The sequence below is a fragment of the Dermacentor silvarum genome, chromosome 7 (assembly GCF_013339745.2).
Source record: "Dermacentor silvarum isolate Dsil-2018 chromosome 7, BIME_Dsil_1.4, whole genome shotgun sequence".
NCBI lineage: Eukaryota > Metazoa > Arthropoda > Arachnida > Ixodida > Ixodidae > Dermacentor > Dermacentor silvarum.
In genome coordinates, this window is record NC_051160.1 from 21,690,255 (window position 1) to 21,715,549 (window position 25,295).

Genomic DNA, 25,295 nt, shown 5'->3' on the forward strand with positions numbered 1-25,295 from the left:
GCAGTAACTGCAAAACAGAATATACACAAATCAAAGCATACAATCAGTCAGTTAGACATTGTGGCTACTTGTCGCGTTGTAACTTGCATTGGTACACCAACATATTTATTCTTGACTATTTCACAGTCACAACTACCACGCATGTGATCTCTGAAAGAGAGAGAGAGAGAAAAAAATGAGATGGAGAGTGAAGATCTATTCACCATTCTCTCTAGGCTGTCTAATGGCAAAGAACAATCTAATACAGCTAGGCACATTTACTAAAATGTAATAACAGCTACCCAATAGGAGTACTGCTTGTAGTTCTCTGTATGCCAGAGAAGACAACAAAATGGTATTACACAGTGCATTGTATACCACCTGTTTCCCATTTTTAGTTCGAACTGATTAAAGAAAAAAAATTGCATGGAGCCTACAGTGCTATTAGACCTATTCAGAAGTATGTATCCTTCAGGCAATACTTCCATTTGACGGTTTACCGAAAGGGTGCGTCAAGCAGTTTGGGACGAACTTAACTGAATGCCAATGCATTTTTTAGCAGATTTTCAAGACAAAATATCTAAAATATAGCACTAGTCTTAGGATTTCTGCCAGACATGGCTTCGATTTTGCAATTGGAACATCTGCCCTAACGTGATTAATTAGAAACTTAATTAGTATATATTTTTAATTAGCCACCACAACATTGCGATCTATCGTGCAAGTAACATCCACCTCTTCAAGTAGATCACCAGAATGGGCTGAATTGCGCTATGTACTCCATCCACGCGACTAATGGGAACCAAACACATGTCGACAAGCCTGTGAATTCAGTTCTTACTGATGATGTCCTGTTGCAAATAAAAATGTCAGACTTTGCCCTTTAATTCCATGGCTTCAGTAGCCATTTGCATAATTTGTGGCTATAAAGACACATGCTACACAATTTTGAACCATGTAAATGGTTAACTGTGGTGCATGCCTAACGCAAAGTTTTGTCGGGAATGCAACTGCATTCATAACGAAATTCTCGCAAGAAATTGTTTCCAATGCTACGATTGGAGAGGGTGGCAGGGGGGATTTTCACGTCCATTAGTGCTCTAGGGAAACTATCAGAACCCAGCACCTCTCAAACCCTGTAAAGTGTGCTTGTTTATTGTTATGCACAAAGCACGTCTCATTGATGCCTGTCTGCGATGTTGTTCACATTGCGGTGGAAACAGAACAAAACAGTAGCATAAACAGGCCATGTAAATATCTACCATCTGAACATGCATCATCATGGACGTTGTGGGTGCACTTTGTCCACATTTTCAGTAGCAAGAACGATGCTTGCATACTATAAAGAAACTGTTTTCAGCATCAGTGTTGATTACTACTTAAGCAGATAAATATGGCACTCGCAGCAGTGCAAGCTGCTCTTCTCAACATGCAGGAAGATTTGCGAAACACAATGTTGTGAAATTCTGGGATTTTTGTTGCATCTGCATGATGCCACATACCGGCAGGCATTTAGGCGGTCTACTATTTAAAGGCTGCAAATACAAAATAGTAATAGACCGATTTCACAATGCCGCCACTGCCTAGGTAGCAGAAGTAGAACTTAGCAGGCTGAAGGACAACTATGGTAAGAAGCGTGTTGTGTTTGTACCATGTCAAACCCGCTTACCCCTTGAGATCAAAAGGCAGAGAAGTGGGGAAAAAAAAAAAAAAAAAACTCTACAACAGCAGCTGGATTGAGCAGATGTACCCTCTAAATTCCCCGTAAAGTTCACTGGGAAAATCCACAGCGGCATTGTCCTTATATTCCCCTCAATGTTGTTTTGAACCCACTTACAGTGGGGAATTGTGGAGCACTACTGTCATCAGCACTATCATCAGGCCTACTGTGAGAGTGCCTGTCCTTGGCCTGTCTACTTCCCCGTTTTGTCTTCGTGCTGCAAACTCGCACTACTGTCATCATGGTGCCGACATGGCTGTGCATGCGCTCTAAACATGGCTAAATCGGTCTGTTACCAACCCTACGCCTTTTGAACATGATAACTGCGATGATATAAGAGTACTATCCGTTTGCAACAAATGTAGTTGAAAGAATTTAAGTACGAGCATGCGCGTAAGAAACTAAGTACGAGCATGCGCGTGAGAAATGTAAAGCCAGCTGGAATTATGCCGAGCCACTAGCTCACCCGGATTTACGAGTCAAGTTCTTGGGATACCCCTCCATCTTCTGATGTTGCTAGTCTGATCTTGGTGTTGCTTGAAGGTCGCCAACTGTCTCTTTCAGAGCGGCCGCTGCCGTAATCCCTTGAATCTCTGGTTCTCCCTAGAATCTCTCGATTCTCGAGATGAGTCCCTCTATTAATGGGTGCACAAACGAAAAAAAAAAAAAAAAAGAGAAACAGTTTAGACATCCAGGGAAGAGTAGTGGACATTGAATGTTAAGGTTACGGATTAGTAAGCAAGCATACTAACTTTCATCTTTAGGGCAATCTGTAAAGAGAAAGGCAGAGAAAAGAAAGCAGAAGAGAAAATGCATCCGTGTTAGTAATGCATGGAGTGGTCACAAAGAGCAGGAAAAAGGATGCTGTGCTGCGGAAAACTTTGCTTGACGTCAGAAAGCCTTAATGCCATTCCACACGAAGGAAAATTAGTTAAACTCAAAATAACTTGTTCTTAGGCTAGTTGATTGACACTTGGCAAAGCCATGGTAGCAAAAGTAAAGCAAACACAACGAACACAAGAATGGACACCGTGGGCACTGCACTTAAAACTGATTTGTTACAGTCCCCCAGAAGACCAGAAGAAAACGTGCAATACAAGGTTCATCACGGCCAAGAAAAAGAATAAAAATATGCATCTCACTTCCAAACAGACACGCAGAAGTATTACCGATGCAATCCATGCCTCTTGATATGAAAAAAGGGTTCCTAAAGTTTGCGTGCAGTAGCTTGCATCAGTGATACTTCTGTGCGTCTGAAAGCTAGATTATTCTTTTTTAAATTATGTTTAATTGTTGTGATGAACCTGTGCGCATGCGTATTTTATTGTAAGTGTCCTTCTGGTGCGCTGTAATAAATCAGTTGTAAGCATGGTGCCCATGGTGTCCAGTTTTGTGTCCTTTGTAGTATTAGTTCTGTTCGTGCTACAATGGCTCCACCAAGGAAAACTAGAAAAAACCTGTCTTGCCTTTATTTCAGGCCATAGAAAGTATATTCATAAAAAAATAAATTAAAAGCTATGAAATGTTATTTGAGTTAGGAATTAGTTGATAATTGGTTGTCTGAACTATTCACGACTCAAACTGCGCTGCAGTGTATCGAAAATGCAACTGTGTGCTTTGCGTTCTGTCCCATGCTTGAACTATAGGTATGAAGCTCAGTGTATTGATACATTGGGCTTTGTGGGTGGGGGGGGTTCCGACATCAACTTATTTGGTGCTGAAATTCTTGCTTCAACTCAATTAGCCTGATATCCATGCCGCTCACGTTTTGCTTTGGTGCAGAAATTCTTGCTACAACTCATTCAGTCTGATTTGCACGCTGCTCATGTTTTGCTGCCCAAGAACATATGCGATACATAATAGATGGTGTCCAAACTTTGAATGTTTGAAATTAAAAATGTGTGAAACGCGACCGCATTGTTTTCGGAGCAACATCACATAATCAATGCAGAAGTGCATTCTTGGAAAGCTGGCTGGCCATAGAGTCATTAAGGTCAAATTACCATGTTTCTTAAGGCAAATCACGTCATTCAGATATGTGGTGGGTGCTAGCAGTGTGATGTTAAGCCAAAATCGGAGTTATTAATTCACAAGGACAATTTGTGTTCAAAATTTTGGCAAGACTCTTTCAATGTTTCACTGTGCAAATCATTAGCATTGACAAACAATGGGAGTAAAATGCATGCAAAAGGAACTGGTTTTAATGCTTCTACCTTCCATATTTGTCTGCATTCAAGCTCTGTGCAACATTCCAAATCACGGTGCACGAAAATTCTTAAATTATATACAGCGTGCCTATTAGTAAAAGGTTAAAGGTTTCAACCATTGATATTTTATTAGTGTTTAACACGGACATTGAGATTTTCATTGATTGCACATGGGTCGTGCTGCTAGCATGAAGCATTTCAGCCTGTGGGTGAATTTACTCATGGCTGGAAACCTGTCCACAATTGGCAGTAAGCTGCAGCGCAATACTAATTTGTCGAACAACAAAGGAGCGACACATGAAACCTTTGTCATTTGACAACATGCTCTAAGGCAATTAACTTCCTCTTGTGTGGAGCCCAAGTTCACCCCAGAGTAAAACGCCTCACGCAAGCGACCTCTGTTTCTAACACCACACAGAGCTACCAACTTTGAAAATATAGAAATACTGCAGTTGAAGCCCCCCAAAAATAAAAATTGTGAAATATAAGTGTGTTGTTACTCAAATGTTGACAGTGTAAAAAATTGTAGACTTTGTGCTGTATAAAAGCTGTCTCAACAGGCACTCTTCCTTACGGACGCAGAAAGAATGATCAGTGCCACAGACAAATGCAAGTGTTTGTGAAGTTTATAAGCAAAACATTCATGTAACATGGCCAAAATTTCAGCTGCTGTAGTTAGTTAAATCAGGTTCATTGGTGCAAAAGCAACTTAGGCTATGCAGTGCAAGCCACAAGGTGTTAGCAAAAGCTGCATTGCTATACAGTTTATGTAAAAAACCCGTTTCCTTCTAAAAAGCTGAGCAAGTGAGTCAGTGGCACTAGTGGATCACTAGTGGCACTAGTGGATTTGAAATCAATACTTCCTGAACTGTTCACAAAACAAAATTATAAAAATTATTGGTGTTGATACAATAATCATGAACAAGTTCTGAAAGTCAGGCATTTTACGATAAAATCATAAAAGTCGGCAGCTATAATCACAGGACAGAGGAAAAAACAATTTTAGAACAGTGTGAATTTCATTCACAAAGGGGCGCATAGGTGTGTGTGCGTGCGTGTGTACACATACACACACACACACACAAAAAGAGCTAGCTTTTACTTTGTAAAACCGGAATTTCGGACAAGAAATGAGTATAGGTACGGCATCTTTGAAACGTAATCCAAAAGCCCAGGCAAAATAATAACAAAAAAGTTCCATCCTTCTGTCAGCATGCATACTTACAGACTTGCTAGATTCTTTCTGGGTTAGGAAACAAAAGAAAAAGAAGAATGTGACCGTATCTGTGAGAATAAGCAACTGCAGTACCTGGGTGTGTTGCAGTGAGCATAAATTTGTTATCATTATGTTGCTTCAATACGGTACTTGTTTGTTCCTTTTTCATCATGTCGAAAGTGCTAACAAGGTAAATTACGTACAGTTCCTGAGGAGCATCACACATAATCATGCACGTAATCATGTGTGGCGAACTAGCACTAAACAAAATGACTATTTACAGCAAAAGCAAGGCATCCATCAAATCTAACATAGCATGATGCCAGAACTTGTCACGAGTTACTCGAGAATGCACACGACGGACATGATCGTGGACAAATCGGCCACATGACACATGATGTACAGCCTCCCGCATTTTTAGCCATATCGTGCGAGCGTCCACCACGCATCATTTTGGCGCCTTTAGGCGGCGATAGTCAGCGAGACCGGCAGAAGTATGTACTCTCAAGTGCACTAAGCACTCTTCTGTGCAAGAGTTGTCTAACGCGATGTTCCCTTCAGGACGATATACAACCATATTATAGTGTTCTCGCGCAATATAGCTAAAAATGTGGGAGGCTGTACATCGAATCACTTTGCAGCTAGCGTTCACACGGCTTCTTGAAGCATGGGAGACTGCACAATAGCATTGGAACGCAGCATATATTCAATCGTGGCCATCGAGCCTACATCGTAGAGCTATGTGTTGTTTCAGGTGTTTCAATTCAATGAGCGACTTAAACTGTATTGAAGATGGTTGTTATCAGACAAAGGCATTTCGCCACGAGTATCTTGGTATTTCTTGCTGGAAATCCCAACGGTGATTTGGTTTTTGACCATAGCATCAATCGCTTCATGGGGACCGAGTGAGGGCAGCAGAAACAGGTGATGTATAATTGCGCGATATGCAACCTGCAAGCTCAAATTCCTATTTGCATCGTCATGTGTATACTCTTTGAGGGTCAAAGACATACATATACGGTGTCACGAACAAGTCCCCAATGGTCGATGCCATATATTTACTATGCTGTCTGTATGTTTGAAAAATGAGCCAATTTTTCACCTCTCTGTTGCCCAGCAACTGCTGCCGCCCTGTGTGGATACAAAAGATTTTCTTCTCCGCTGTAGTCATTTGGTTATTCCACGGCTTGATTATGCCAGTGCAACAGCTACTGCTCACGCATGCGAGCGTGCGTACCTGGCTTCTGATCACTCAAAGGGTCACCCACCGCTAGATGCTGGCTCGTTTATTGCTCACAGGGGTGCAATTACACCTGTTCACAGGCAGGTGCTGGTATATACGAACACTGCTGCCATGCCTGCATTTTATTCCTTAAGACTCGAGAAAACTGATTGCCCCTCGTTGGCAATGGGATGAAGGAGTACTGCAAGTTTCTTGATTTTTCTGGTGGGCACTGAACCATCGAATTTTCTTGCGTATGCTCACATACGCAAGAAAATTCGATGGTTAAGCGCCCACCAGAAAAATAAAGAAACTTGCAGTAATCCTTCGTGAACATTTTTGATGAGACCAATTGTATGTCGCGTGCATTTTTCTACGTCTGTGAAACATATTTATTCCGGTGTATATACTTTTTCATTCTTATTAGTACAAGTCTTTATGCAAGCCTAACTGTGTTCATGAACAAACAATGCATGCACACCTGCGCAAAAATTTTTCTTGTCACTTTATGGTGACTCTAAAAGAATTGCAGTAAATGTTTTTCGAAATAAGACACTGAAGATGTTATATCTGCAATAAGAAATACTGAATATGGGAGGTCACATTTGGAGAAAAAAAGATTACCCTTAAAGGGTTAAGAGGCATGTGATATGTGACAGTAAGTATTATGTACAACACTATACATTACCCACATAATGTATGGTAACTAATAATACAATATTAGTACTATGCAAAACTTGCCAGGACTGCACTGAAATGTCACAGAGTGACAGCTCCTAAACCTATGTTGTATGCTTTCATGTGGCAAAAGCATTCAGGCTGAACTATTGATCGCAGCACAAGTTCCCAATGTGTTGATATGCAAACGTGCATGCAACCATCTATTACAGCTAAGCAATAACCACTGCAAGGCAAGTAACACGATGCTAACAGCATAGAGAAAGGAATTCAACAAGAGGGGACACTCCCATAGGGCCCAGCGGCCGAATTGACTGCAGCGTGCCAAGCGGTCGGTGTCAATCACTTACATCACTTCCGGTTTTGGTTTTGGGCGCGCGTATTTTGAACACAAGCTAGCACGCCGACTGCGCCCCCCCCCCCCCCCCCCGCCCTCCTTTTTTCTTTTTGCTTCGTGCAGAATCGGCATATTATTTATTTAAAAAATAAATCAATGCCTGTTAACTTAAGTTCACCTTCTTTTTTTTTCGATGCTCGCGGCAGCTAACGTTCGGTGTCAAAAGTATAGCGTGACATATGGTGACGTGTTTCCTGTTGCCAGTTTTTGCCGAGTGTCCCCTCTTGTTGATTTTCTTTCTCTATGCTAACAGTGTTAGTATTATTGATGCAGCAAAATTTTCGTATGAGCTACGAAGGGGAAAAAAAAACGTGCATCGTGAAGAAAAACATACTCCTGGACTCTCACCCACATGCGACACATGACAGCACCACCTGTCTAGGATTGAACATGGCAACGTCACACTGCATGCTAGGTGCACATGAACTTTGGTGCACATGACAGTTTTACCAAACGAATGCAAGATAATATAAAGCTGATTTCATAAAACTATGGTATTATTATTTGAATGCATGCAAGCAACACAAATGTATAACAGCATTAAGCGAACTGGGAACTAATCTACAATGACACCCCAAATTGAAGTTACCTCTTGTGATATGCTGTCGCAGTCACACCTCGCAAAACGGGATATAACTAAATAATGGATATAACAAAGTAAATTCCCCTTGAAATCCCCATACAGATTCGCAGTGCAGTACGTGCAACAATGGATATAACAAAAGTAATTATGGCTCCCCCTTCAACTTGATATAATGAGGTTTTACTGAATTACACACAAGGTACAGTGCTCAGCGATTGAAATGGGATACTTAGAGTGCATGGTTGCCTGCGCTTTCTGCGCCACTGGAGAGTGCTGTGTGATTGCTGGGGGACCAAATGCAGTCACGACGCGTCACAAATGCTCGCGCTTTCATCGTATGCTAACATACACTAGCTCAGTGTCCCCAGCGCTCGCAGGTGACACAAAAAGCCCCGGCAGTCATGTGCTCCGAGTACTGTGTTTCAACAGCTGAGCACTGTACATGGATCCTCAATGATGCATTTACGGTATTACAGTAACCTTTGTTAATTACAACCGTCCGATTTAAGCCAGGGACACAGGAGTGTTGAGTGCTGTATGAAATAAACTGAATAATTTCTGGGGAAGCTCGCAAGGTAAAGGCAGATTCATGAAAGATAAGCTAGCATCTTTTTGAATGTTGACAAAAGAAACCCGTTCAGTTGTGCTGGAAAAGCGGTGATGCTGGGCACAATCCTTGAACCAGAATAAATTTTCTTCCAGTGCTAAACTTTGTTTCCAAGGAAACCATTCTTTTACAGCTTTATGATACTTTCATGTGGATCCCAACTTTTCCTATCATAAACATGCATGCAATGAGTCCATATACCGAATTGCGTTAGAAAATGCCTTTTTTTTTTTAATACTGACACAAGAAACTAATGCTTCCTTGCCTCATCTATAAATTTTACTTTAAGAAAAAAAAGTTCATAGCTGCAAATGTCTGAGAAAGAAGCACTGGAAAATGAACTTGCTGTATAAATAAGCAATGTGTTGTTCATACTTACATCTTTTTCAGCTGACTTTGACTTCTAAGAAAGAAAACAAAAACCACAAAAGCATGCTCTATTTCATCATGCAGCATCAAAAACACATGAAAGGAAGAATGAAGCAACTGACATTGTTATTAGAACAAACAAAAATGCCACAACTTACCATGCATCCATGTAACATGCAAAATAATGCATGCAGGTTATGTTATTCTGAGACATACACCAAGACACAGATGCATATTTACATACGTTTCAGATATGCATGCTGGTTAATTATGTCATCACAAGTCATTAACATCAAGGCCATTAGTTTAAAGCAAACTGATACATTCTAGAACAATGGGATAGCTTTACAGTACCGATATGCTAGGTATTGTCACTTCACCTAATGAAGACAAATATAATAAATTCGAACGGAGCGAAATTTCTGCAATGTTTACATGACCAAAAAAAAAAAAAACAAACTGTTGGGCTGGTTGCAACACAGCTATACGGGAGGAATCCTGTGTAATACACTGCAATAAATAACTATAAAAAATGGACAGTACAAGGCTGGGACTTTCAACTAAAATCTTCAGTACAAGGAAATGACATACAAAACTCTGTCAAAATTCCTGGCGAAGATGTGAGAACCACGCACCCACCACAGAATTAACAAGAAAACAAAAATAGAAAAACGAGAGAAAAAAAAAAGTAATAATAATAAACAGGGTGAGAGACATATGACCAAACATTCCACAATATAATGCACGATAAGGAGCTAAATAGCATAATTCAGGTATTACAGCTCTTCATCACTAGGCTTATGGGTGTTCCTCTCATGCATCAATTGTTCTGTTTAATGGCATGAAAACCTCAAAAACTTCCTTCTCCTCTTTTTTTTTATAAAGACCAATAATCTTGATACTATTTCCACGCAATGCCTCTCTACTCGACAAGTGTATGCAGAAAGTTGCGAGAAGACTTAAGGAGTATCTAAGGCAAACAAATTGTATATATAGCTTACAGTTTATGAGAAACTGTTATGTTGTTTACATGCGCATTGTATTTAAGTCCTATACACAAGTTAGTTGCATATTCCAGAAACACATTGTGTATTGTGTCGATTTGACCCGCTTTGAACGTCTTAATTGAGCAGTTCCCAGTACTGTGACATACATTCTCACTGTAGAATTAAAAGATTATACAGGGTTGCTTCCTAGAACTTTTTTTTTATTTTGGCAATATTCGTTTGAAGACCTCAATTTGTTGAAGACTACAATGTTCCTTAACACTCGGTAAGTTTTAAAACACTACAAATCTAATTGAAATCGGTTGAACTAGTCCAGCAATATGACTTCTCCATGCCCATGTACAGTTCAGGGGCCCCTCGAGGTAAGTCACCATTTGATTACTATATTAGAGAGAATATGATTAGAGTATAATTACTATTTGAGAGAGTATCTTTCTCGGCAAAGGTACAGGCAATTATAACTGCATTCTGAGTAAGTGACTTGGCTTTCGCTCAAGAAATACAAATCAGCAGGTCACTCACCTCACTTTCTGCCTTAGGCCTGCTTAGGTTGAGCACCTCTAAAATAGACTCCGGTATGTGTGCTCTCTGTGAGGAGAAAATCAAGTTAAGAAAAAATGGCATTAGATGACAATCATTTAGTGTTGCGTAACTCTTTTCATGCACTGCAACCAAGCAACCATTTACATAGGTGTAAGTACACATTGTCGTTGATGGGCAAAGTTGTCAGGTCACAGCCCAAAACACTCGATTTTTACAAAAAAGTCTCAAAGTTGTGATACTAATAACTTTCATGAATTCCCTTTTTTTTATTTATCCAATGTTTCTAGATAGCTTCCTTATCACCTTTTAACTATAGCTTTAGACTACCTCCTGTGTTGGTGAGGTAACAGTCTGAATGTGAGAAGACAAAACAACCCCAAGTTTTTAAAATGTTATCAAATCTCACGATTTCACTTTGCCTAGAAAAGCAGCTGTGATGCAACCCAGACGGCTCACTAATAACCTCTTCGGTATGTCTTTAGATAAAGCCATAAATGAAGGCACATATCTTCCTTGGGATAACATGTGGGCGAGGCAATGAATTTACTCAAAGACCCTTGAAAAATTGAACCAGGGTTTAGCTAGTACATTTTATCAATGTACCAGCTATTTATGTCACTAAAATTCCAAAAAGGCAAAATTGTCGTTAAGGCGACTAAGAACTTTTTCTTGCTAGTAACCATTGCTGATACTGCTTGCTGGCACTGACGCATGACTCTGGATGCGCAGCTCATCAGCACGACCTCCAAGATCAGGTGCCGCCCATGGCATGCTGAGAAATCTTGGAAGTGATGTAATGGGACTTAATGTCACATCCGCTAACCACCAGGTGAAGACATCATCTGCTTAGGTGCTATTTAAAGGCTGCTCATAAAAAAAATTAAACTATTACCAGCTTTGTAACATTGCCAAGATTGCTTCAGCAGTATATACAACTCATTCATAACCAATTTAGCCAAAGTGAAACTTGGTAGCAGTTGGCCTTTAAGGCACCGTCCCATTTACCCAACAACAGCAGAGTATGCACTCAAGTACCTGGTGGTCGGTGAAGGCACTGACGTGCTGCACCAGCGGCTGCTGGAGGTCGGGGCTGACCTGGAACACGTTTCGCAGCTGCTCGGCGGGCAGCTGCAGAAGCACCTGCAGTGACTGTGGCTTGGTCCGTTGGCAGCACTTGATGAAGCCCTCCCATACTTTCTTCTGCTTCCACACCTGCGAGGTGAAATCGGCTGCTCAGGGGCTGATCTGAACTGACACGTGCCACACTGGACACTGCATTTTCAACTGCTTTCATCAAGGCTTCAGCGAGTTCTTGAGAAACGAGTTTGTTCAGCGTGAGAAGGACAGGACACAGGAACAACATACACAGGTGCTGACTTCCGACTTTTTTGCTTTGGAATCGTCGAAACAACTTTTCAACATGCAGACATGAGATCACACAACAATTACGCCTTAGAGATGGCCAGTCAGAAACTGCAATTCTTTATCACTAATACAGTCAAATCTGGATAATTCAAACTTGAAGGGGCTCAAAAATTTGTTCGAATTAAACGGAGCTCGAATTAAAGGAAGTTCATTCAATGAAGGACTTTTGTGCAGCGCTGCATTAGGCAGCACGTGTGCACCAACTAACACACGAGTGACGAGTTCCAATAGTGTGTCTTCACAGCATGTGCTGCCATGAAGGCATAATTCTAGGCAAAATTATCACTGCTGCAAAGCCGCATCTCAAGGCAAAATTTGCATATAACGCGCACCCTGACTTAATGCTAAATTTTCTGAAGTTTTGGTGCAGGTTATATGTGCCAAGATACGGTACTTGACACAAGAGATGAGAGGAGGAGCTGGCGTGCGGCTGTACTGCCGGGTCGGAAGAGCCGCCGTGTGAGTTACCACGCTGCTGGGAGCATGGTCGGCTTATGCATTCGAATTACTTACTGGGCGTTCTTGCGCTTAATTAAACACAATTTTGATAGGACACAGTGTTAGTTCGAATAAACCGAGAAAGTTCGGATTAAGTGGGCTTGAGTTAACATGATTTCGCTGAATTTAAGCTAGAGGCACTCGTGCAGAGATTGTCGGCTTTCTTAATGCGGGCTGCTTCAATTATATACCTATCTTTCTATTTTTGCTTCTGCATGTCTTAGAAAGGTAGTCTTATCTAAGTACGACGCGCACCCACACTGGTTGCAATGATCTGCTGGATGTTCCTCAGATTAACTAGTTCCCAACTCTTAGGTTTAGTTCGCACGCTCTCCCATTTCTCTTAGGGTATCAGCGAGGACTAGCTGGTGAGAGAGTGGCTTTGTTTACTGTGCAGCTTAGCTGAAACAACTACCATCATTGCTTCTTGTGTTGTACTTCATTTCGCTTAAGCAGCACAGTCAATCAAAACATTAGTATGTTAATGAACAATGGCTTCGATGTGCCTCAAGGCACTAAACCTCAACCAGCAGAAGCACACATTACGGAAGGAACTTGAAAGCAGGAATAAAATAGTCGCACCTCTTCCCCCCTCCACACCAAAAAGCACACTGAACTTCAGAAAAATATTGCATTTACTTGATTCTAACATGGCCTCGATTGTTAAGTGCACTTGATTTTTACAGTCAGATATCAAAACAATGCACCGAGTGTAACATGTACCCAAATTTTTTGTACCACAAGAAATTAAAAATGTGACTGTGATAAACATGGGTGCCTTGACTACTACCTCAAAAGATTTTCTCAGGTAGAGAGAGTAATGGCCGATTTGCTCTGACGTGAAAAAATAAAATTTATTGCATCCAAGCTACAGTGGACAGGGCATCATTAACCCTCAATCTTAGAGGACTCCTTATCACTATCAGCAGCCCAGAGCATGCCATCTTTGGTGCCGTCCTTGACACTTGTGATACTCCATTTCATAAAAACCTTGCAGACTATGACAGCCAAACAAACTTACGGAGTGTGGACAACGCTACTGCAAGTCCCACAGCTGCAGCAACATGCAGATTGGATTGGACTACAGAATTTTTTAATGCCCATGATGATAGCTTGTCACCATAGATAGTTCTTATCAGATGTCACCTCACTATGATAATACCCTAACGTGGCAGCTACGATGACATTGGTGCATCGTATTATCATGTATACATTGTTATACTTTTTGACAGTGACTGCTTTTTCACCTCATTATCATTGCTATCAATTTGTCGCTCAGCGCAAGATGTGCCTGTTGTGCTGTCAAGTTTCTTGTTCACGCAGCTTCTTGACGTGCCAGTACCCCAAGATCGCGGCCACGATGACGTCAGTGCAAATCATCTATCGTAATTATGGTTTCGCACTCAAACCGAACACGTGCATTAGCTTTTAGTACATTTCCACTGAAAAAAAAAAGTGTGCATCATAAGAGGACCACATTTCATTAGTCCACAGTAAACACTGAAGTGGAACCCTTCGTGCACGGGCTGCCATCACAAAACAATGGTATGAACAAACCTGCTTGATGATCAGTCGTTGCAAGATGTTCATGATGAAGCCCAACAGCCTTGGGTACAAGCTGAGAGACTGGATGACAGTGCGCATAAGCAAAGTTGGCAGGGGACTCTGCTCCATCAGCTGCTGCATGACCACTGCCAGAACCTCTTGCGTGTAGATGTGCTTCTCCGCAAAGCATAGGGATGTCGCTGGAATTCAAAGTTTATATGCTGCCACAACAAAAACAAGTACTTCCTCAAATTCTGCAAGGTACACATGTTTATAAATGAAAGTGATAATCCAGGTGACGAATAATGCAATAATCTGCACCTGACATGATAGCATTTCTGCTACCCTCCAGTTGCTACCTTTGTGCTGAGAACATTGTGAAAGATCAAGGCCTAAATCATGCCAACAAATGCAATTTCAATTAAGCATATCCATGTACATTATACATGCAATGCATATTGACAGTAAACAAGATCAGCATTTTGGTAGCGCTTTAGAGTGCTCGAAAACGACCATCTGAGATGTCATTAGTATGATTTATCAGAATAGTATCATGCTTAGTGGAATGCGTAGGAGAGAACTGTGTCCTTATACAAAACCTGTGAACAAAGCTCTGGCATTTATTGTTTGAGTTTAAATAGTCCCATTCATGTTTCATTAGTCCACAACAGTATATTTAATGATTTGGTAGTAAAAGTCAAACATTGTATATACAATGCAAACCTTTGATGACTGTTTTGACATCACACTTGGAAGGATCGATGTTATGCAGGGCCACCAGAAGTTCGGCAGGGGACACTGGGCTTGTGAAGGTTGCTGTTGATTCAACTGGAAATAAAGCAGGCGCAAAGGCATGGTCAAGCTTTTCGCAATATCCCTGGTTCGTTTGCACAGCAAACCATCTGTCAAATGACAGCATTTCCTTACGGTATTTTGCATGTCGAGCTGCAGGGAACCAACATGAATAGTTATTTCAGCTCTGAGAGGCCGTCGCGTAAACATGGCCTCCTATCTTGCTATCTTGCAAATGCACAAGAAATAAAGAAGAAATGTTTCTTACCATGGCTACCAAGTAGGCGATTAAAAACTTCTTTTACAACAATGGGATTCAGCTTGATGAGCTTGGGGAGTGCGGCTATCACTTCTTTCTGCAAGAATTGGAAACATAAATTAGTTGCTGCCCATAAACAAATGAAAGGTGAACCTGAACTCAAGCATCATGGTGAATGTTATAGTATAGCCAATCCAAGCCCACAGGTGTTTTCAAAACCTGTTTTGGGACCTACAATGCCACAATTTTCTCTTGTTTAACAGTGCTAATGATCAACAGCATGGAATTAAGAGGAAGCTTTAGTTCAGGAGCTCCTATCTAAATGCGTGGGAATGGAGAACATTTTCCTCAGCAACCAGTGCACTGTATTTGATGAGGTTTGTTGCATTTAAAAGAAAAAGTTAGAATCCAGTGACCATAGAAGCAGATGTTTTATCTAGGCCATCAATTTTGAAAGAAAAATTTCTGGAAATTGCTAAAAAAAAAAAAAAAGAAAACGCTCATCTATCAAGTTTACAACTCCATTAACTCAGTAATGAAAGACGATATGAGAATTTTGTAAACTCCATCTAATAATACATTTAATGTACAAAATTGATGCAGCGTACACCAGACTGAAATACCACTAACTTGCAAGAGTTTTGTAAAACCCTTGTAAACATTGTAACAATTTCACATAACTTGTAAGTTCGTATACCAAATTTGCCCGTTTTAAAACTGCAACACGCTTTTGGTACAGAGTTATGGATTTGTAAACATTGTGCTTCAATTTTTTTGTTTCAAGTATGCCAACTTTTCGGATTTCTTGTAAAAAAAAATGCCAGACCTTAAATCAGAATTCAGCTTCTTAGAGTCACTAGAATTTAACCTTTTCTCTAAAATGCAAAAATGTATTTCAAATCGGTCCAGCAGTTGTTTCGTAAAAGCATTTCTGCGCTTTACGTGTATTTGAATTGGGAAATCGGGAGTCTGCTCCGAGCTAGAGCATCCTCTTAACTGGCCTGATAATGAATCTTACTAAACAAGTATTCACAGGAAGAGGAATACATTATTCTTCTTTTCTTTCTGAGCAACAATAAAAGTAACATGCTGGACATTCTTGAAGCCTACAGTATAGCTGTTACTTTACTTTTCAATGCAGCTTAAGGATGTCAGATCGAAGTGCTAACCATAGAAACGAAACACTTTAATTGAGATTGTTTACGAATTCTTGAGAATTGTTGCTTTGACACAAGCAGCATGTATAGAAAATTTGCAGGTGCAAGTTGTAACCAGCTAGCGCAAGGCAGGGGTAATTGGACATCGTTGGGAGAGACCTTCGTACTGCAGTGGACATAAAAAGAGACCGATGATGATGAGGCAGCATGTAGCAGTGAAGCGAATGTCCTGGCAGCCTAATGCTATCCAGTTCAAGAAAGAAGCACTAGAGAGCCCTTTCTGTGCAGCATGATTGCAATTAAACTGAGAGAAAAGCGAAGTGTACCTTTGAAAGGCCATTCAGCACTGGTATCAAGAACCGCACGTCAGACACACGCTTGTGGTAAAGGTCTCTGACCCTGGCCACTAATTCTGATGATGGTGGAGCTGAAACAAAAAAAAAAAAGGAGTAAATAAACTTACATACCCAAGAACACCCTCAAGAAAAAGCTGTTACAGGAATGTTTTGGTATTTCTGCTGTGCCTGCTGTTGTGAAATTAAACTGTGCTAATAATATTAGTAAGCTTAATTGAAGTATTACTAAGAACCAACCATAATGCCACAATTTATACCTGAGATATGCATAGCTTTAATAAGTGCCGTAAGGCAGCTTTACAGATTATATTGCTTCAAGTTTACACGTTTATGGATTGTTTAGAAGTTACAGAAGTGTAGACAGGTCACATCAAAAACAATGAATTAAAAATTCTGCAAGTGACGAGAAAGATAAAGTAGAAATGGTACAAGCAAGCAGAGATCACGGGTAGTAACAAATTAATGACTCTGAGCTAAATGAACGAGCTGAAAACACTTTATTTTGTACTAATAATTACTGCAGTAAACGTATCTTCCCTACTGTCACGTCAAGTTTGCGAGCTTGAATAAGGGTAGGGTAAAATTTCCGCTTACATAAGAATACGATTACATACGAATTCACAATTCTGGTCCATTCAACCAAAAATAAACACATTCGGCTGACACAATGTTTTGCATACATTTCATAAGCACTTAAATAAAACAGGATGATCAATTATACAGCTTAAACAATATCTCTGCCTCATTAGTCTTTCCTTGCTAAGCACCTACTCGATAAGAATAAGATGTATGTACACTAGGGGTGTGACAGTAGTCACTTTCAAGACCGAATCGAATACCAATTGAATAGTGCGACAACAAATGGAATTGAATATTAAATAGTTATCAAATGGTTTTTGAATAGTTTTTTGAATACCGAACAGCCGTTCTCACCATTGAACTTCACATGCTAGTACATTCACAACGTTAATAGGTTCCAGTCATTACACTGCACGTTATGGAGAGTTGATTCTTAACAGCACAAATACAGAACTAGGATCAAATTTATTCACGTACTCAAGACTCATTGGTGAATGTGAATGACAGCGGTTTAGCCGAAAAAACATATGGCTCCCTGAGCGACATCTAACGCTCCAGTAACTCTCATGCTTTACGTCTACTATGGCTGTCAAGATGGAACTTGACAGCCACAGTTGGTGATCTGAAGCATTTGAAAAAGCTTTCATATTTACAAATACAGCTAAAGCTCGTTAATTCGAATTCCGCAGGGATGCTATGAATATTTGTATTGTACAAAATTCAAACTAATGAAAGTCACAGAAAAAATAGCTCCATTAAGGCGTATATATAGTCCGACGTAACGGAAGCGTGCATGCTCCCACCCACAATGCATTGCATGAAGAAAAAAGGTGCTTAAGCCACTTTGAACAGCTGTCTGCAACCGTCGGCGAAGCGGCGTGGGCACGTTTTAGACCACACGCCGCCGCTCGCTGCCGGAATGGGTGAGGCCTCCGCGTCAACACCAGCGTGGCTAACGTGCTCCCGCGCACTAGCAGTCTCCCCATCCACGATGGCACGGAGTTCGAATTACTGGTGGCGGTGTGGATTTCAGCGTGAATTAGCTGGATGCGTTACATATTGCTTTCGATACATTGTTGGATGGACCGCGGCGGCTACTTCGAATTATCTAAAATTTCGAATGAATGAGTTGAGAATTAATGAGCTTTTACTGTAGTTACTATTCGATTCATTATTAAAAAAGTTTAGAATATCGCACGCCACTAATGTGCTTAAGAGATGACTCACTTTTGTCGGTGAGAATGTGGATGATGCGAGTGACAAGTGTCTCCGCCCCTTTTGGGCAGTTTTCCACCAGCAGCAGCAGCTCCGGGGAGGACATTCCCATGCCTTTGACCTGCATTCACAAGCACCAAGTCACTACAGTTATGAAAGCATTGCGACTGCAGAATGACAGGAATGGGCAGAGAGAGAGAGTACATAAAGCAGCATGCTACTTCTGGCCTGCACAGTAGCACACCAACTTTATACTAACATGATGGGCTAGTTGGCACGTGGTATTTGGAATGAAAACAGCTGAAACTAATGGGACAAAAAAGGAGAGACAGACACAGTGCTGACTTGCCACTGAAGATTTCTTCTGCAAGCAGAAAAATACAGGTAGCGACACCACCTAGAAGTCGCCACAAGCCGTTGGCTGTGACGTCATTAATCTTGAGGGTGTCTGGTCGCGCCTAGTTAATATTTTTGTTGGTAAAGACAGACTACATTGTGTTCTAAAGCCAATGACTGCCCTTAGGAAAGCACCAAGGATGTTTACTCGGCCGCAACGGTCTAAATACAGAAAGAAAAAAAGAACACTTGGCTATGGTGTTTCGGAGCAAAATTTTATAAATGTATTACTGGTGTCACATGGTCACTTTCAATCACGATCGGGCCTGATCCGGAATGAACTCAATCTGGATCGAGTGCTGCTACACAGGTCACTTTCGACTGCGATCTTGTTTCATCCGGATCCAGACAAGTGCAACCCGTGCATCGCAATCATAGACCTAAGTAGTTCTGAGAGTTGCAGATGGTCAGCAGAATGATAACAGCCTCCCCAAATGAAAAACGAAATATTATTTATTAAAGAAGGAAGAAGGAGATGGAGGAATCTGCATTTCCTCAATATATTCTTTCTCTCCCCTCTCCCTCCTTCAATAAAGTTTCGCTTCACATAGATTCCAGCATTGGTGCTGGATCTACCTAATTCTTTTGTAACTACGTGGGTCCTGAAAAACAACAACAGGTGTAATCTTTCAGTGCAGCTTAGCGGCAGCGTAGAATTTTTGTACAGCATAAATTTTTGCTCTTTTCCTGTAATTATTCTTCAGTTGTGCAACTGGGCTGCTATCTTGTACGCGTTCGAAAAGCCGACATTCCGTTTCGTCTGACGTGATTGTCCAGGCCGTGCCAATAGACAGTTTTAGTACTGCGTATGTAAGATAGCTACGTTCTGCAAAGTGCGCATGCGTACGCAGCAGCTGCGTACGCACGCATCCAATTCTTGTGCACGTACGTGGGGAGCCTCACGTGCTGCTCTCGTGGTTCTCATTTGTTCGGGACAGCACGACACAAAAGAGTAAAAAAAGAGCGCGAGACAAAAGGCGCAGTAGGTTTACGTACGTAGGCATTTCCTTCTACTAAAAGCGCCGTCGTGACATGCGCTGCCACGTTCCGCAAAGCGCTTGTGTGCTACACATGTATCATCATGCCGCAGTACTAAAACTTACTAATATCACGGCCTAAGCCAATCTAAGCCAATCACGTGAGGTGAAACCGAATGCCGACTTTTTGAACACGTACAAGATAGCAGCCCTGAACTTGAACTGGTTTGAACAGTTGTTTTTTTTTTCGCTCTCGAGTTGAACCGGAAATAAACTGTTTTCAGTGAACCAAAATGAAAACTGTAATGAAAAAATTTCGGTTCGACGCTCTGCCCAAAACACTCCACTTTTAGCGAAAGGTCGCTTGGTGATGATGACGACTTTCTTGGAGTTTTGTCGCTTTAGTGTTCTAATTGCCCCATAGATGTGTTCCTTGTTATTCTTTAAGCTATACCTTTAAATCACCTCTTGTGGTGGCGAGTTAACGGCTGAAATGTGAAAATGAAAGCAACTTTGTTTTTCTAAAACAGTATCAGACTGAAGGCTTTGCTTTGCTTGGAGAAAGCAGTTTTGATGCTCCCAGATGGCTCACTAATAAGCTATTCAGTACGTCGTCAGAAATAGCGACAAATGTAGGTGCATATATCCTCCTTGGGATAACATAAAGGCAAGGAAATGAACTTAGCCAAAGTCCCTTGAGGAATTTGATTAGGGCAATGTTAAAAAAATTATGGGGTTTTACGTGCCAAAATCACAATTTGATTATGAGGCATGCCGTAGTGGGAGACTTCGGAAAATTTGGACCACCTGGGGTTCTTTAAAAGTGCACCTAAGTCTAACTACACAGATGTTTTCGCATTTCGCTCCCATCGAAATGCGGCCACCGTGGCCAGGATTCGATCCCGCGACCTCGCACTTAGCAGCCCAACACAAGTACTATTGGCCATTAACGTCACCCAAAGAGCTTCTGAGACTCCAAAAAAGGAAGGCTGTTGTTAAGGTGAATAAACACTCGCTAAATATAGTGACTTTCTCACTATGTTACCAACACCGTCAAAGAGGCTACAAAGCTAAAAATTTTAAACTAAGAGAGCACTAGGTCAACCTAGATGAGCTAATTGTACTTATGAAATGCAAATATATGCCAAGTTTCACAAAGAGCAAAAGTCTGGAATGCCAGAAAACAGTACACAACTAATAAACAGTGAAAAAAAAAATAGCATAAAAGACTGGTGATAGAGCCACCTTGAGGTGCACAAAGAAGAGAACGTGCCTACCGCTGTCTCCAGGGTCTCCAGGATATAACACTCAGCCTAAGGAATCAACACTCTTAAATTCATACATGTGTGCACAATGTCAACCTTGTTTAAGGGAAGCAAAACGTAAAAGGACGTACAGGTCCTTCAAGGCCACGCAGAATGGTCCTCTTGATTTCGGCAATGGCACCCACATACACAACAGCAAGGCTGCAACAGCAGATGAAAAACGAAGATGCGGTCAACCAGTTTGGAAGAGAACAGCACAAAACGTACAAGACTACAGCAAAGATCTAAGTGCAAACACCGACAAGAAAATGACCATATGCCATGCATTAACACAATGGTCTGTGCCGAAATGCTATGAAGTTTTGAGCTGTGAACACTGCTGATACATTTCATAACATAAGGAAGTGCTTTTGTTTTTGTTTTACTACACCCCACTCTCAAAGATGTAGAAGTTTTAGTTATAGTCTAGCATGTTTTCCAATAAAAATTCCACTGAAAGCAGCAGCACAAGTGAAGACAAACATTGTTAAATAAAATGTAGTTTGTGGCTGTCTTGGGAAGTGCTATACCATACAGCAAAGCTCGTTACAAATACAGTTGAACCCCAATATAACGAATATGACTATAACTAGGCTTGTGCAAATGTTGAGTATTTTTGTATATATATAGATATAATGAAGTTATTTCTGTGTCGGATGCGACTTTGTTAAAACGACGTCCGAATGCATAAGATACAGAGGCTACAGACGACCAACTGCTTTTTAGAAAGTCACGACTTACCTCCGGATTCAACACTGACAAGAGCGGTACAACTGCTCTGGCTTTTTTAAAAAAGCACAGCCGCTGAAAGTCTATGGGTTTGCACACATGCTAAAAACAATAGCTGTTCAAACAGACAAATTCATACATGGTCACACATGAGGACAGACTCACTCGTGAATCAGCTTGTGATTGACAGGCAGAAGGTTTATGTACAGCTGCATGCAGATCTTGGTGTTGTCTTCTGTCCAAACTGTAGAAATTCAAACCAAAAAAAGCTCAGAACAACAGTGTACATGTCAAATGGCTAAAATTGAAGCAGCATTAGACATGAAGTCCTGTCGAACCAAGACCATACGGACCGTGCAAGGCCGGAATTGTATAGCGATGCCCCCCCCCCCCCTCCCTTTTTTTTATGCTATCCCTTTTTGCATTTTGTCAATGATTATAGCATCATTCCACCCAAGTTATCAATGGGATCAGCCAGCCATGAAAGGTGAATGATAAGAGTGGCATAGAATTGAGCAGAAGGAACCACTACAAAATCCTGGCCCATGACAAATCCTGGCCCATGCAAAGCCGCATCACACTGGCATACAGTGGCACAATAGCGAGCAGGATCACATTTAAAGCATGCCGCTAGAGGGCATACTGAAGGAACTAGCTTGCCAAAGCTGAAAAGTTCAGCGAGGATTATGAGTCAACTAATGTAAACATAAAGCAAGTGTGTTCAATAAGAGAACACATTTAAAAATGAAGAGGGACCTCTCTATGTGCCATTGAAACAGTTTCATTTATTTATTTAATTTTTAAAATTCTTACTCACTGTGATATTTCAGAAATGAAGTAGACAAAGTATACACATATGTTACTCAACCTCCACACAGCACGCTATTCATAACAAAACAGAGAATGCAGTTAAAAGTGATGACCTATCAGAAAAGTGAATAGGATCTTGAATTTCACAATACTGAGATGAATGAATAGTGAAAATAAGAATCTTATTATTTCCATAGCTGCAACTGTTAAATGTGCAAACAATTTTTGCATGCATGAGGCTGTTCAATAATCTCATTTTAACAACCTAATGTTGCACCATAGCAGCTTTTCTCAACACACCTACTCTTAAGGAAACAAAGGTATAGTACTAACAAAAAATATTGTGTCAAGGCCCGAATGCCCCGTAAGACTAACGGCAACATATTTTTATTCACTTTTCAAAATATGAAAAGTACTGCAGACTTTACAAAATATAAGCAGGCAAGAAACTATAAAAGGGAACTTCAAATGTAATGATTACAAATATAGAGAAAGCTAAAAGGTGCATATGATGTAAAGACATCTGTATATGACAATTGTATGAATGACAGAAGATTCAATCACCACTGTTATCAGTATAGAGAGTCCAGTGCTTTAGCAAAATCTCTGGCAAGTACGACATGTTCTGGCAATTTATACCAGTCCCCAATTGCTTGTGGGACATTGATATTACCTTTTCAGTAACACCAGTCCTGGCAAAATAAGCTGCCAACATGCAGATTGTCAACAGCGCCAGCACTGCCTTGCACTAGTAGGTGTGTAAGCCTGGCAACTTACTCGGACAGCCGTGGAACAAGTGCTGTGGAGGTGAAGATTCCAGAAGATACCTCAGGTACATCAACGCAAAGTCCTGCCGAAGATTCAAACAACAGGTTTGCTTGCTGTACTGAACACAGGTCGTGTCTGAGAGATAAAAATGATTATTTTTTTTACCTCAATGATTGGCCTAAAATTGCCCCGTTCGTGAAGCTGCTTGGCATGCTTGGCTGCCTGTAGCCGCACTTCTTGATTCTGAGAGACGGTCAGCTCAAGCAGTTTCTGCAGGTACTCAATCTGTCCTGGAGGCCGGTAGTCCACCAGTGATCTCAGGATCGACAGCCCATTGGTCACTGTGGACTGGGCATACAATGGCAGAAATGGTATGTCATAATTGTGTTTAATAACATATATAGTTTATACTTCTCTCTAGTAGTAATTAGGTATATGTCCATGTTTCACTATAGTTATTCTGTTTACATTTCACTACACTACTTGTGTTATATGAAGTACTACAGTAAAGCTATAGTGTAATGTTACAGTACATTACATAATGTAATGTACTGTAATGTAATGTAATGTAATGTAATGTAATGCATTACATTACATTACAGTACCGTACATAATACTGTACTACTTCACTATAGTGCTAACGTTATATGTATCGCTACTCATATACAGCAGTTCAGTATACCTTGCAAACTCACTGGCTACAATCTGTAAATAGCAAATATGCCTTAAAGTAATTGGCTGAAACCTTAATTAGTTAAGTTTTAATCAGTCAATTATGCATTTTGATTGCTCGTGCAAGTAATCTCCGCATCTTCGAGCACTAACCCAGCTCAAGGTGTAGAATTGTGCTATTTGCCAATTGGGCAGTTAAAAAAAATTGTGCATTGTCTAAAAAAAACAAACACACGTGGCATTATACACTGCAGGTGAATTAAAAGCATCCCAGCTTACCTCATTTTGGCAGTACTGCTTCAGAATTATGAGTGCTTCTGATGTGATGGATGGTATCTCCAGAAAGAAGCGGCTGAACAACCTGATCAATAAAAAAATGTCGAACATTGGAATTGGATGAGAATACACTTTGTTTGCCCCCCTGCTGCCCACTGATTTATTTTGAGCACCACATGCAGCAATTTTAATTAGTGCCATGAAACAAATTTCTCCTGTGCGTCCCATTTCTAAGGGGTCACTGCTTTTTAAGAGCTGTATGTTAATTAAACAACACGGGAGATACTGAATACACCAAACACATTTTTATGCACCTTGCAGTTTTTCGTGAGTGGGTTTGTCAGTGTTGTTCCAGATAATGATTGGGCCGACCATGAAAACATTAGCAGTAGGCTCAGACTTCATCTGCTTTCACTTCTCGTTCTCACAAGACTTTGCTCTGCTGAGCTCTAGTTGCAAGGAGAAATGTTCACACAACTCACGCATCCCGGTCTCGTGTCTCACACTTCTGCAGGATATCCATGAGCAGGCTCGTTAGGCAGTGGACATATGAGTCACTGCTGGTATTCTTTTCCATGGGATTCACAGTGCCCCCCTGCAGGAACCCCTGCAACTGCGCATACTCCTCGTACAGCCAGGCCAGAGCGATGTCGACGTGCGAGCGAAGGTCTTCCAAGATGTACTCCTTCAGCACTGCACAGTGAAAAAGGAACGCTGTCATTGCTCAACCAACATCAATCACTCAAAAATGAGCACTGAAAAAGAGGGAGGGGAAACGAGGAGGCTCTATTTCTTTAGTCAGAGACAGCCGCATCAGGCCGACAGACAATGAAACCAATGACTGCCAGGATCAGATCTTGCAGACATATGTAAACAAATACCCAAGAAAGTGGATGGGAGAACAGCTGGTCATAGTAGCTCAAAAAAAAAAAAAAAAAGCATTATGGAACACGTGGGTCACCTCCCACTGGCAGCAAGCTATTTTTTAGTCTACTTTCATTTCCCTTTA

The 25,295-nt window shown here is 40.9% G+C and overlaps 1 protein-coding gene across 1 annotated transcript; it reads right to left on the reverse strand.

Moving 5' to 3' along the window:
* Positions 1-51: 51 nt before the first annotated feature.
* Positions 52-25,007, reverse strand: LOC119458716 (symplekin-like). Its single transcript, XM_049670940.1, has 18 exons — positions 24,769-25,007; positions 24,290-24,371; positions 23,504-23,686; positions 23,348-23,420; positions 21,926-22,004; positions 21,124-21,193; positions 18,367-18,475; positions 16,531-16,631; positions 15,057-15,144; positions 14,720-14,824; positions 14,009-14,196; positions 11,564-11,740; positions 10,508-10,573; positions 8,989-9,012; positions 5,132-5,149; positions 2,452-2,469; positions 2,166-2,334; positions 52-150 (listed from the first exon to the last, which is right to left on the reverse strand). The coding sequence occupies exons 1-17, from the start codon at positions 25,005-25,007 to the stop codon at positions 2,260-2,262; spliced, it is 1,695 nt and encodes a 564-aa protein (XP_049526897.1). The 3' UTR covers positions 52-150; positions 2,166-2,259.
* Positions 25,008-25,295: the final 288 nt, after the last annotated feature.